The sequence below is a fragment of the Microtus ochrogaster genome, linkage group LG9 (genome assembly GCF_000317375.1).
Source record: "Microtus ochrogaster isolate Prairie Vole_2 linkage group LG9, MicOch1.0, whole genome shotgun sequence".
Taxonomy (NCBI): domain Eukaryota; kingdom Metazoa; phylum Chordata; class Mammalia; order Rodentia; family Cricetidae; genus Microtus; species Microtus ochrogaster.
The window spans coordinates 11,787,891-11,802,755 of NC_022034.1; the positions used below are offsets into that span (position 1 = coordinate 11,787,891).

Below are 14,865 nucleotides of genomic sequence, written 5' to 3' on the forward strand. Positions count from 1 at the left end.
GAGGGACCCAGGGCTGCAACAAAGGGACCCAGGACTGACATAACTTTATTTCAAGCATCTGCTTATCTGGACTACAGGAAGAACAAAGGCCCATGTGCTGGGAAAGAAGGTCCAGATCTTGGTAAGATTAAAAGGAAAAAAAAAAAAAGGAAATCAACCTAAAAACCAACCTACCATGAAAGAGAGTGGTGAGTGCAGGCATGGTGAATGTGTTCAGTGGAGACAGACACATGCTTTGGCACAGCAGCCACTGCCAAGCCTTTAGTAGACACATGAAAAGCGGCTCCTCTCCGTTTAGCACCCTACACTGCTGCTGGAGCAGCATCCGGGCCCTACTCACCTACGCAGTTATCACACAGGCTGCAGTGGGAGGCTCGAGGGGGGCGGAAAATCTTGCAGGTAAAACAGTACTTTAGTTTCACAGTCTGGCCATTGATGATGACTTCTTTGGTTCTGGGAGGTGGGCGGTACCCCCCTGAACTGGTGCCGTTGGCAATATCTACAGAAAGAAGGAAAAACAGCACACACCTTCAGAACACCATTTCAGCCCTGTGGTCCCTGTCACCTGATTCAGGGACCAGGTCTAGTTGTGGTCAGCATTCCTAGGGCAGCAGCCACACTTGACTGTCCTATGTTGTCATAGGCAACCGTGGCTTAATGGACACTCTGAACCTATTCATGCAGGCCAGAGACCAGATGAGGGGGCTCTGGTCAGAGGCCTGAGAAGGTTTGTGATCCACTACAGAAGTATGCTCTCCATGGGGTCACGCGCACCCTTCCTCTTCAAGGCATGTGTAGGAGACAGTGTGGGGGAGGTACCCAAATGACTGCAGAGCAGGGCCTCCTGATCTGGCTCCCAGTTCACTAAACATGGGCCAGGACCCTAGAATGGTGTGGTTTTGTTACAGCAGCCAGCCTTGTCAATGGACTCAGTGACCTTCCTTTTCCCTCTTGAGCTGAGTTCTTCAAGCCCAGCTGAGGCATCTCCCTGCTTTGCCCATTAGCCTAAAAGTACCAGTGTGGGGTGACAGGGGAGAAATATCCATTTTACAAACATCTCTTTCCATGAAAAATTATTAAATGCATATTTTTAAAAAATCACTTGTATATTTTTGACACTATTATTTTTAGAGCCAGTTTTTAAATGTTAAAATAAAATACAAATTTATCTCTTCTCCCCCAGAATTTACAATTATTTATTTGTATGTGAGGGAGGGTGGGCATATCATGTGTGTGTGTGTGTATATATGTGTATGTTTGTGTGTGTATGTGTATATGTTTGTGTGTGAGCATGTATGTGCATGTGTGAGTGTGTGTATGTATGGTATGTGTGTGTGTGTGAGTATATATGTGCATGTGTGAGTGTGTATGTATAATATGTGTGTGTGTGAGTATATATGTGCACGTGTGAGTGTGTGTGTGTGTGTATATATGTGCATGTGTGAGTATATATGTGCACGTGTGAGTGTGTGTGTGTGTGTGAGTGTGTGTGTGTGTGTGTGTGTGTGTACAAGTCAAGGAAGTCAGTTCTTCCCTTTCCAGGGTTAGAACTCAGGCTGTCAGGCTTGGTAGCAAGCACCTTTGTCCACAGAACTGGCCCCTGAGTCTTATTTTTTTTAAAGTTTCCTTTGATCTCACAGCCGGGTTCTTCTCTCTGGTTGTGTAGCAGGAGGCTGCTTGTTTGTCCCGGCCACCCAGAACCAAAATAACCACACAGAAACTGTATTATTTAAATCACTGCTTGGTCCATTAGCTCTAGCTTCTTATTGGCTAACCCTTACATATTAATTTAACCCACCTCCATTAATCTGTATATCACCACGAGGTCGTGGCCTACCAGCAAATTTCAGCAGTCTATCTCTGGTGGCTCCATGGCATCTCTCTCTGACTCCACCTTCCTCTTCCCATGCTAAGGGCCAAGACAGTTCTTTATTCATTAACCAATAAAAGCAACACATAGACAGAAGGACGTCCCATACCATGGTCGCACATGAGAATCACTGGGCAGCCGGTTACACTCCCACCCCTGCACACATCACATACTGACTCTTGAGACCCCAGCTCTGGAGGGAGGTCTGTTCCAGCTTTATTCACAGGTTGACTCCCCACAGCCCTGCTAGGCCAGCCAAGAAGAATCTAGGGAGCCAAAGAGAACAGCAAGAACCCTTTGAGGGCGTTTGCTAAGACTCTGGAATGGTCCCAGGAATCTCTGGAGCTGGCGAATTGAGGGTAGATACTCATTTTCATTCACACCCACTATCATACACAGCATACTTAGCCGATTCCCAACGTGGTAGGCAGCAGTGACATCATCAACACAAGCCCTCCACACAGTCTAGACAGTTGTCTGAAAAGTTCTGAAACTACTGGTATCCTGGAGTTGGCCTTAGAATTCCGATTTCATTGGGGTGAGCAGAATCAGGCATGGAGATTTAAAAGGCTCCTCCCAGATACGCTAAACAGTAGTCAAGGCTGACAACCAATAGCGTGGGGTCCACACAGCATTTATTTTATGCAACAGTTCATCAGAGAAGAGGGCTCTCAGCTCATGCAAAACATGGCATAGGAAGCTACATTTTGCCCAATTCTCCAGTGACCCCTGTACTTCGAGCCTTAGAACCTAGGTCTATGGTGAACATGGCTTCACTCAGAGACACACCACTAAACAGACCCAGCCACCTTAGCCACTCATGCAAGCTTAGCTACACTGATGGTACCTGGTGAGCTGAACTCTTCTCACAGAGAGAATGCGTTAGAGGCTGTGTGATAGCCTTCGAGTTTTGTGTTAGTGAGATGCCCACCCCAGGTAAGGAGTGCTTTAGAGCTGTTGCTTCCATTGGCTACACGTGGAAAATGAAAGTTCCACCAGCAGGGTGCAAACAAACCGAGATGAAGGAGAGCTCAAGGAAGGGCATGATGGGAACAACAGGACAGTTCACCCCTTTACCGCTTCTCAGAACTGGGCCTCTTGCTTAGAACCATTAGATAGCCGTGAAGCCAACTTTGGGGCCATAGGTTGGTTGCCTTGCCAACCTGGATACTCTCTTGGTACCCTCCCCCAACATGCTACCCTGGTGACCTCCCTATCAAGTGATGCTAAAGCCAGCAGCATCCAATGTGCATCGTGGGAAGAGGAGTCAGGATGGAGGATGGAGAAGGCAGGGACCGTGCCACTGTGGCTGCCCTAAGCACCAGGAGGAAAGGACAGACTCAAAGCACATTGATGAGGAGGGAAGATCTCTGTGAATGCCAACTGTGTGGCTTGGAGGCCTAAAATAATCTGGCAGTTTATGTCAGCTGTGACATGGACTGGATGTATTTAGCTCTAGCAAACATGAGTTTAAAAAAGCTAGAAGATCAGTTACAAAGAAACTCAATCAAATATCTGGGTTAATTTCCCCCGCAAAGCTTTGAAGCTGCATCCCCAAGGTGAATACTGTAAAAAGCAGAGATGGCAAAGCACCCAGCACCAGCCAGCACATTGTAGCAAGCTTAGCCCTGCACAGCACCATGTAGCAAGATTTGCCCTGCACAGCACCATGTAGCAAGCTTAGCCCTGCACAGCAGCTTGACAAAGTGAATCTTTGTGAGCGCTCCTCACAATAGATCCAATTGATCTTATATCTCCACAGCACTCCTTTCAGAAAGATGAAACTTGTTACAAAGTGAGCCGAAAACTAGGATTCAACAGATGGTAAAATATAGCTTAAGCAGTTAGCCAAACCCTAAAACCCATTGAATAGGTAATTAGAAACTGATACACTAAGTAGTAATAATAATAACGAAATAAAAATATTAAAAATTGAAATATCGGAAGACCCAATTCAGAACCCAACTATGCCATGGACTGATGGGAGAATCAGAGGACCTATAAAGAAGAAAGCAAATAATAATAACAAAAATTATCAATGAGACAGTATTTACAAAGGGCTGACCCTGTGTCACAGGCGCTGGGTGGGACTCGGGCGGCTTAGAAGATCTCCCGTGGCTGCCTGCAGAGTCATGAGCCTCCTGTCTCATCTTCCTGGGCCTTTGGAATCGGATTCATCATCCCCAATGACCCTGGAGTAGCTTTCTAAATGTCCACAGGATCCTCAGAGCCCCCAGGCTGCTCTGCCCACTGCTGTCTTACATGGAGTTCATGCTGCAAACCTTGCAGCCGCTCTGTGTGCTCCGGAGGAGCCAGCTGCTGCAGGGCTGGGCCAAACGCACAGTGGTCCCTGCGCTGGGGTGGAGATCATCTCAACTTTCAGGCCCAGTTCAGGCTTCTCTTGTGAAAATGGCTGGTACCCATGGGATCTCACTGTGTTTATCTATTTACTGAACTCTGCTGGACTTCTATGTGGTGCCCTTGACACATGGGGCTTCAAGCACTAACCTAAAGACACAGTTTTCCTTCAGTGTTTGGACTGAAGTGGTGGCTGGTCACAAAGCTTGTCCCCCTTTGAGCTTTTCAGCAACATCTGCAGCCCCAGGTACACAGCATACAGGCTGAAAGGGGGAGTTCAGTGTTCTGGTTTAATCCCCAATTATTCTCTGTGGGACTTTGTGTGTGTGTGCGTGTGCAACAATCGTGCTTCTGTTTCTGAGAGATGTTCTTTGTGCCTTAAACACAGCTCCTGGGAAAGAACAATCAAGTCTACAATAGCTCATCATTGGAGAGCGCTAGAATTTGGGGGTAAAAAATGGTTAGCGGCTTTGTAAGCTTAAGGAACTACTCCTTCCCAAGGGCATTTTACACACGCATTCTGAAGGAAAGCACAAAAGCCTGAAATGACGTACAAGCACAAAGGCCCCTTTGCCTAATGGCTGAGTTGTTGGCAGAGGGGTGGAAATGATAATGTGCATTTCTGCGTCCGTGTCTGGCACCAGCCTTGCAGTCAGAACAGTGGGCAAAGACTTAGGGGTCCTGGGGGTAGGAAGGAGAGGGTGGCCACGTGTACTCAGGAATGGGAAACTAACACCGAATGAGGTCTCAGTGAAAGAGAAATCCTGGGCTAGCCAGGTGTTTCTGGAAACTGTTCCTTAACATCTGCCTGCTTGTTCAAGGCCTGTCTTCGAAAGGAAAGCCATTTTTTTTCTCCTGAGGGAACAGGGTGCTTACATGAAGGACCCATTTGATCCCATAGTGCTGATTTCTAGCCCAAACTGCTATAGGTAACTGGACTCTGCTGTCTTACACTACAGGAAAAAAATGTCACCTTTGAAGATGTGGAGAAAGATTCTCTCCCCAGCTGAAGGGCTCATCTGGAGGAGTGGCATTCCCTGGTGCGCTGAAGTTTCACAGACCATTAACTTACTGACAGGGCAACCGCCAGAGCGGTGGTAGTCTTTGCTAACAGGAGTTTAGTCAGCGTGAAGACAGGGCACGGGGCAAATGGGACTTCATACTCCAGTCCACAAGATGCTACCTCAGTGTCGAGTATAGCCATTCACTGCCATTCACTGCCATAACACAGCCATGGATTTAATAAATCTCAATATCCAATAGAGGTCCATGAGCCACCCAACAGTCTCCTGGGTGCTGTGGCTAGGGGCGTGCATGGGAAATGTCCCCTGTCCTTTGTGGCCTATGCTCTAGGAAAGGGCAGATCAATTCAGACAATAGGGTTTCGATCATTTAAATACACAAACAAGTCACGCTACAGATCAGCTCACACCTGGCCAATGGTCAGGATCACTCAGGGTAGGTAGCTATCATCCAGGGGCGATTCTGCCCACAGGGAAATGTAAGAATACCTGGAGACATTTTTAATTGTCCCAAGTAGGAGGGAGTGCTCCCGGCAACTGGCACAGAGACCAGGCATACTGTGAAATACCCCCAATGCACAGGCCAGTCCTTCACAAACAAGAATCCCAAAACCCATACATTAATAATAGGGAGGCAGAAAAGCAACTCTAAGTGTGGTGCGTGAACCAGCCGTCTTGGTAATTAAAAGGAGCTTGTTCGCAATGAATCAGTTTGGTGCCTACCCCATCCCGAGTCACCTTATCTGGAACTTACATTTTCAAAGATCCCCATGGGATTTGGGCACTCGTGAAAGTTTGGAAATCATGACTGTTGGTAACACATTCCTCCGTAGGTGGGATAAACCTGCGGGCAGGCCAGACAATATGCTACTTAAGCCTGGTGAAGTCCTCGCTCGCTTGTTTTTAGGTACTGACGAACACTGTGCAGAAAAAGTTTATTTACCTGGAAACTATACGGAGGGGGAGGGGTGGCAGGGGAAGGGAGAGGAAGGGAGGGAGGGAGGGAGGGAGGGAGGGAGCAAGAAGACGAGGGAGAGAGACTGACTTTACTCCTAAACATACTCCTCTTGGGTGGTCAGAACCAAGGATGGACTTTTCTAAATGCTCTCGACTCATAGCTGGTGACGTGGTTGACTAAGAATGGTGGTGATAGAGAGAAAGGAAGCAATGCCATTGGCTGAGATGTCAATGCTGCACAAAGAACTGATACAAAAGTTATGGAAAGTCGGCACTGCCAAAACAGTCCAAGTCTGGCTTTCAACTTTTTGTCTGGGATATTGTGAAAGAAAACTTTTACAGAGAACCTCCACGTATGCAATACAGTCAGGCGTGATGCACTTGGTTGACTGAGATCGGCCCAGAGTCTTAGTCCTCTGCACCGTCCTCGTAAGGACACAGTGTGAAAACCGTCATGGAAGACTACAGCTGTGGTCTAGATTATCAATATTAGGTGAGAATGTATTTATTACATCAACCTATTCATGAAAGATTCTGTACATGTATATGCTGTGAAATTGATGGAATGCCCGCACGTGGTATTTTTGGCAAGCTGGTGGAGTGGGAAATGCCAATGTTCGCAATTAATTCGGCGACTGTAAACTGAAATATTTCTAAAGATAATATTGGAATCTTAAGTTCCAGAAAACAGAAACACAGAATACTATCAGTGTGATTTTTATTTTTTATCTAGTGAGACTAGGCCTCAGTGTGGCGATTTAAATGAGAATGGCTCCCATAGGCTCATAATGTTTAAATACATGGTCCCCACTTGGAAATGTTTAGAAATGATTAGTATGTGTGTCCCCTTAAGGGGTGTGTCATTGGGAGCAGGCTTTGAGGTTCAAAAGTCTGTGCCATTCCCAGTTAGCTCTCTCTGTTTCCTGGCTGTGTCTCAAGATAGAAGTTCTTAGCTACTGCCCCAACGCTATGACTGCCTGCCTGCTGCCATGCTCCCCGCCTTGATGGTCACAGACACACCTTCTGACACTGTAAGCCCAATATACCCCTTTTGTGTAAATTGCTTTGGTTGTGGTGTCTGTCACAGCAACAGAAGAGGAGCTAAGACACTCAGGCAAGTGTGGATTCCCGTTGTTCAGAGATGCTATGATTCATACCGCCTGATGCTACAATGTCCACAGCTATCAAAGGCATGTCTCTCTGAGGCTCCTCAGATCCCAGAGGACAATATGTATTGTATATATGTTTATGGATAAAAATCATTAATTTTTGCAGCTAAAGATGAAAGAAAGAAAGTGCTTAGTTGTGACAACCCTTTTAGTTTAACTAGCCAAGCTAATCTAATATATGCTCATAACAAATGAAAATTAATGACGATCTTATTTTGGGGGGCACTCTTTTCCAGTTGGATACAAAGCCTTGTCCTTGAATATAAAAGAAAGAAAAGTGCCTTTGTCCTTGTAGAATTTAATTTTCCTCAAATGTCAGATTCCCCTGCACACATGCACACAAAACTGCTGTGCTGTGTAAATGGAAAGTCAGTTCTGAAGGCCAAAGCTCCAAATATTTGCCTGTGTTGTACTCTGTGGGGGTAGAATCTGCACCGTCAGAGAGAATGGCTCCTGTACACAGATAGAGATCAGCCCAGCTTGCCAGTGTTCTGTTACTGTACGACAAGCAGAAGAGAACAAAGAAAAGCGGTGGGCACTGAACACCATGCTGTGGCAGGTCACGGTTTGGTGTCGCCACCAGGAAATCTGACATGCTTCTGTTCAAGCTCAAGAGGTGGTATGAGGGCATCTGTGAGGTCCTGGACATGAGGGCTGGCTTCTATCTCATTTGGCGCATGCGATTGTAAGAATTCTATCTGCAGCCCCGAGGGAAAGTGATCTAAGGATGTCACAGAAGCAAGGGTTGCTACTTACACATGTGCTATGCTTTAAAGAACAGAAATGTCCACTTGGGAGGGCCCACTCTTTCCTTTTTTGTCTCTCATCAATACATATTGTTTAAAATGAATAAAAAATCCTCAGTGGGGTAATTAGTATAAATCTCTCTCTCCATATATATATATATCTATATCTATATCTATCTATCTATCTATCTATCTATATTCTCTATACATATATATACACAGAGAGAGAGACATTTATATATACTATATGTACATAGTTCTATACTCTTTTTACACATACTTCAAAAGCATTTTTTTCTTTTTGGAACAAGGTTTCTCTGTGTAACAGTCCTGGATGTCCTGGAACTCACTCTGTAGAGCAGACTGATCTCGAACTCACAGAGATCCACCTGCCTCTGCCTCCCCAGTGTTGGGATTAAAGGTGTGCACCACCACCGCCTAAAGCATTCTTATATCACCAATATAACCAGTTGGAAACTGTAAGGCAAGTACTGCTCCATGTACAGTAGAATCCCTCTAAACCTCCAGGATAAATACACAATAAATAATGACAGGAAGTCCCATATGAAGCAAACTATAGAACAATATGGAGTCTTTGTGGAAAATTTGAAAATCCCTGGGGGAAGCAGGGCGTTGGTGGCGCACACCTGTAATACCAGCATTTGGGAGGCAGAGGCAAATAGATCGCTGCCAATTTGAGGCCAGCTTGGAATACAAAGTAAGTTCTAGGTCATCCAAGGTACACAGAGAAACCTTGTTTGGAAAAATAAAACATAATAAAACTAAAATTTAACAATACCAAACTTCAAAAAACAAAATAAAAAAAGCTCGAGGAGCTATCCAATAACCTGGAGAGAGCCAGTGCTCGAGGTGTGTCTACTGTCCCAGATTACCTTCTACATCCATTTCAAAGCCAGTTAACACTCCAGTATGACTTGAGGAAAGTTGACAGACTTAATAAAATAATGTCACACTTCAACTGAAAAAAAAATGGCTGAAAATATTTGTAAAGAGAAATAATGAGGAGTAGTAAGAGCCCTAGGGATAAATGAACCGTGAGACCAAAGTAAGCACTCACTAAATAGACACACAGTCTCTGAAGATTTATCACCTGGTAAAACATAGCCAAGTTAGCAAGGAAAATACAGATAATCAATACATGGATTTGCGATAAATAGCTAATCCTTAGAGAGAGAGAGAGAGAAAGAGAGAGAGAGAGAGAGAGAGAGAATTCTAAAGTTAGAGTCATGCCTCTCAGATATATAGCAAAGATCCAGATATAAAAAATAAAAGCATATGAACTAAAAGTACAGGTTTGAGGAGGTGATTTATTGATCTACATGTGCATGTGTGTGCATGGATGATGCACATGGATGCCCTTCTGCATTTGTGTTGCTTTTATTGGTTGATGAATAAAGCTGTTTCAGCTAACGGGTTAGCAGAGTAAAGCCAGGTGGGAAATCTGAACAGAGGTAGAGAGAAAGAGTAGGCGGAGTCAGGGACTGCCAAAGGAGAAAGAGGTTCAAACATTACTAGCAAGCCACGAGCCTCATGGTAAAACATAAACTATTAGAAATGGGTGAATTTATAGCTAAAGCTGGTCAGTAAGAGGCCTAAGCCATTGGCCAAACAATTGTAACTGATAATAAACCTCAGAGTGGTTATTTCATAAGTGGATTTGAGAACAGGTGGGCATTGAAAAACAGGTACAGGGGGACCAGAGGGACAGAGAATACTTCTAGCTATACATGGACATGTACCACAGTGAGTGCATGTAGACCCAAGGACAGCCGATTAGCCCTCTTCCTCCACACTGTGGGCCCTGGGGACTGGCCACAGACCACCAACCTTGGCAGCAAGTGTTCCACCCACTGAGCCATCTTGCTGGCCCCAGTGTTAAACATATATAGCAAGATAGCCTGCATAAAGAAAACAGATGGTTTTTCCATAAAAGCTTAAAAACTTATGCGTCAAAAACTTCCCTAAAATGCAAATGATAAAGTAGAAAAATATATTTTGCATGAACCACAGAGCCCAGTGCTCTGAAGGAATTCTGGCAAACGAGTAAGAAAGACAAATATTCTGAGAGGAAGATGGGGGGAAAGATGAACAGGCAGCTCACACAAAGAGAGTGAGAATAACCAGTGCGTTTTGACCAACTCGTTCAAACAAATGAGTTCAAAGTTCTCAGTGACTGGGTTCACTGGAAACAAGAGCAGAAATAGAGGTTCACACGCTTTTGCTGAGACTATAAACTAACACAGCCTTAGAGGAACACGGAAGCTGCCTATCAAAACTCTAAAGACCAAATCTGGGGCTGGAGACATGGCCGGCGATTAAGAACACTTGCTACTCTTGCAGGGGGTCTTGGGTTAGGTTCTCAGCACCCACACTGTAGCTAACAACCATCTGTAACTCCAGGTACAAGGGATTCAATGCCCTCTTCTGGCCTCTGTGGGAACTGCACTCTGTGGCCTACAACCATCCATAACTACAGTTACAAGGGATCCAATGCTTGTCTGACCTCTGGGGACTGCACACATGCAGTGCATATATATACATACATGCAGGCAAAATACAAACACACATAACAAAAATAAATCTTTAAATACATAAATCTCTTGGCCCAGAAAATAGCATAATAGGAGGTTATGTCCTTGATGTAAGGAAAATGTCATGAATGATGATGACAACACTGCCACTTATTAAAACCTGGGAATTACTGCAGTGTTAATGGAGGGCAGATAAACTGTGGTTTAGTCATACAGTGAACTATTATATACCCATTAAAGATGAGGTAGGAGAGTAAATAGCATATTAGGGGAAATTCATTTTCAAAATAGAAATATACAATGCAAATATTTGTATAAAATATGTCATTCAAAGAAAAACCAGCATGTGTCAGAATGTTAACTACAGACATCTATGACTCAGGACTTAAAGTATCACTAAATTAAAATCTATTTTCATTTTCTTTATGCTTTTCAAACTTTCCATAAACAAAATATATTGCTTTATAGAGAGCAAGAAAGTATTTTTGAAACTGAGTTTAGTTGGAGCACAAAACATTCACAAGAGACTGAGGTTGTTTTAGTGCCCTGAAAGTCACAAATGTAGATGGTGTGGCAGTGACTCTGCTGCTCTGAGAAATTTAATTACGAGTTCAGAGATTTCATTGATCATTTCTGGAGGATGTTCTCTGCGTTTTCCAAGAAGTCTGAGTGTAAGTTATTGTCCAGAGTCTCCCATCATTCCTGAAGCCCAGAGGAGGAAGTCACCTCACTCATGGCTGGCCTTCCCCAAGGTCTTGGATTCTCAAACTGTCTCCTAGGCATGCCGAGATATACAATGTACGGGCCCCAAACCCAAGTCCTTAAACATATATACATCCCCAACCGAACGTTTATCTCTGAGAGAACCACCTTATAATACTGAAATTGCATTCTTTGATTTGCCAAGAGATCATGTATATTTTGCACCAGGAGATTTTGCACCATCACCAAGGAACACTTTCCTGAGAGTCAGGTATAGCCAGATGTTTCTTTCCTGCCCACCAGCTCCCACTTAACTGATTCAGAGGCTGAGTATAAATTATAAATGCTTGGCTAATTGCTCAGGCTTACTACTAATTAGCTCTTCCATTTAAATCAATGCATTTCTATTAATCTATGTGTTGCCGTGTGGCTTGCGGCTTTACCTGTCCCCAGCAGCTGTCTCCACCCTTCTTTCCCCCAGCATTTTCAATTTGGCTTTCCCACCTGCCTTGCTATTGGCCAGTTAGTTTTTCTATTAACCAATGAGAGTAATATATATTCATGGCATACAGAAGGATTATCCCCCAGCAGTCAGGACACAGAGTCGCACTGTACAAGTTCTATGCCCACTAGAGCCTGTACAAGGTGGAAGACAGAGAGAAGTCTCTCGTCAATACCAGACTTCCTGGTACCCAGTCTTCTGATGCCACTGACCGTGTCTTTTCTTTGAACTCTTTCACACATGTGTGGCTCAATCTGGACAACAGTCAGTAATCTGCCTGTGTTCTCTGTTGTGGTTTATGTGACTCTATGTGTCAAGGCTGGTCCCCAGGGTTCACTCTTGGAAGGTGCTGTGGCTCCTTAGGAAGAGGAACTGTAATCAGTCTTTAGGCTGTTGAGGGCATCCACCTACTGTGGTTCAAATGTGAAATATCCTTCATAGGCTCATGGGTCAGAGCCCATGGTACCCAGCTGGTGACACAGCACTGGAGAAAATGGGGAATGGGGGTGGGACCTTGAAATTTTATAGCTCAGATCTACTTCCTGGTCACTCTCTGCTTCCTGACACAGAGGTGTGGTAGCTTGTTTACTGTTCCTGTTGCCATGTCTTCCCCACCCTATCCCATGTCTTTCCCTATTGTGGTGGAACATGACCCCTCAAACTCTAACTTAAACCACAAGCCAGAACAAATTCTTCTTTGAGTTGCTTTTGATCTTAACAACAAGAACATAACTAGCATATCCCGAGGGGCTGTGGGATCCTCGTCATAACAACAAGAACACAATTAGTATGTCCCGAGGGGCTGTGGGATCCTGGCTGTTCTAGCTCTCTCTGAACTTTGACTTTCGATAGGAATGTTTTGTTCTGACACAGGCTCCCACAGTTGCCATCAGGGGCTTTACCGGAAGCTCAAAACGATGGTCCCACCTCATCTTAAAATGGAACTTCCAGAGTGGTGAACCAAAATGAAATGTTTCTCTTACTAATTATTTCATGCCTTTAACTCTAGTGATGGAAAACTAGCCAAAATACACTCATAGCTCATGTGTTTGCTTATCCTCACAAACAGATGTGAATGCATTGAAGGGCTGCGAAGATAAACATCCAGCTCATGCCTGCTCAGCCTATATCCAAACCCACATTGGACCAATCATCTCAACTTAACACCTCTCTACTGAAGTGATGACAACGAAGACAGCCAACAGTCTTGCCTTGACAGCATTCTTAATTTCCAAAGACAGCCCAGGAAAATCGATCAGTAGATCACTGCTATTTCACCCCAGATCTCATAAACACATTGCTGGTCCCATGACAGCCTTCAACAGGACTGCTGGGTCCTCAAAAGGAAATCAGACCAAAACCAGATGCATTTAAAAGTGGTTATAAGATTGGCAGCATTGAATTTACCTTTATTTATTTGTTTACCTTTATTGTTGCTCATGGGTTCTCTATCCACATTGTTAAATCACAGTGTAAGTACTGAGAATGAGAATGAGGGGCTCATTACCAAGTTCCTGTGATTCATAGGGGTGCAGGGTATGCTGACACATAGTTAGAACCAGAAACATCAAAGTAATGAAGAAAAAACTGGTTTAACAATGACGTTCAGAAATGACCAGTCACTCAGTAAATATCTGTCATATTGGACAGAAAAGGGAGAGAAAACGGGTTTGCAGTTCTAGTAAATAGTTTGAAATGGCTACCAGTTTCTACAAACCAAAAAGTACATGTAATAGGTTAGCTGGAGGCTATGACGTCTGAACTAGACTGAAAGCATTTTTGCATGGTGATCTGGCTACAAGCCTATAGTGGTCGGAAAGTGGAATGCCGAGCCTGTGGGAGTCGCCCCTCCTGTGAGAGACCCTAACCCACATTTGCCCAGAGGGGACACATGGTGATCCCAGCAGCAGTTCTGGCTACCTTGGCCTCGAACTCCGCCCCAGGGGCAGAACAATGGGCTAACACAGAGCTTCAGTTCAGCAACATGGAGTCCATTAGAAGCTTCTTTGTGTGTTTTCTATCTGAAGTTTTGTCCTGCTCCTTCATGGCAAAGGCCCTAGGTCTCATGTCACAGATGGGCTGTGGGGCTCCAAGTCTCATCCTCCCACCTTCCCAGTCCTCAGCTGCCAGATCTGACTGGGCCTCCTACCCCATCCCACCCCACCCCACCATTGGGCACCCACCAACTGCCCCTCCGGGCTCTTTCCTGCAGGCAGCTCTTTGAGTTGAAGGACCGAGATTATTTTGTTAAATATGCCTGTGTTTCTCACTGTCTCTACAGACCTTTAGATAGCCAGTTCCTGGGATGCTGGGGAGGCAGTATATAGTTCAACTGTGAGTGAAACACAGGCTCTCTGACTGAGTCAGCTGTTTGTATCTGCCTTGACACCCCTCAGGCAGCTGCATTGTCAGGTCTGTTGCTGCTAGGACAGCAGGTCTCACATTTAGATGTTAAGGCACACCTGCACTTGGTGGCACACCCATCTGTCAGTTCGGGGTCTTTAGGGGAAGGATGTGTATAGTTTATAAGAAATGAAGTGTGTAGGGTGAGTCACTTTTTGTCATGGTGACTAGTGTACCTGACAGACAACATGAGGGAAATAATGGATTTTTGAGTTCATGGCCTTGGAGGGTTTATTCATGGCTGCCCAGCCCCATGTATCTGGGCAGAACATCACAGTGGCAGAGGCATATGACCATCACTTCTTGATGGACAGGAGACTCAGAGGCCTGGGTTCAGAGTGCCTTCAGGGGCATTCTTATAGTATTTGAGGGTGTGTGAGTTAGTGAGAATCACTGATGGGGTTTTTGGTTTTGTTTTTAATCTTTCCAACAAGATGGGCAGAGTGAAGGAGAACACAAGAAGAGACCAGGGCAGACACAGCTCCCAGGGACACATTCTCAGAGCTATGTCCTGCAACCTGGTTCCACCTTCTACTTTAATGACCTTTTAATAATGCTACCCTATTAAGTATCTCCCAAAGGAC

The 14,865-nt window shown here is 44.8% G+C and overlaps 1 protein-coding gene across 5 annotated transcripts in view; it reads right to left on the reverse strand.

Annotated features, from left to right (window-relative positions):
- Positions 1-14,865, reverse strand: part of Zdhhc14 (zinc finger DHHC-type containing 14) — a 252,573-nt gene that overhangs the window by 61,038 nt on the left and 176,670 nt on the right. For 3 of the 5 annotated variants that reach the window (XM_013352350.2, XM_005363404.3, XM_005363403.3), the window contains exon 3: positions 341-499. The exons of the other annotated variants lie outside the window; for them this stretch is intronic. In XM_013352350.2, coding sequence (XP_013207804.1) covers positions 341-499 — 159 coding nt within the window. The remainder of the gene's footprint in view (positions 1-340; positions 500-14,865) is intronic. 5 annotated transcript variants of the gene reach the window in all.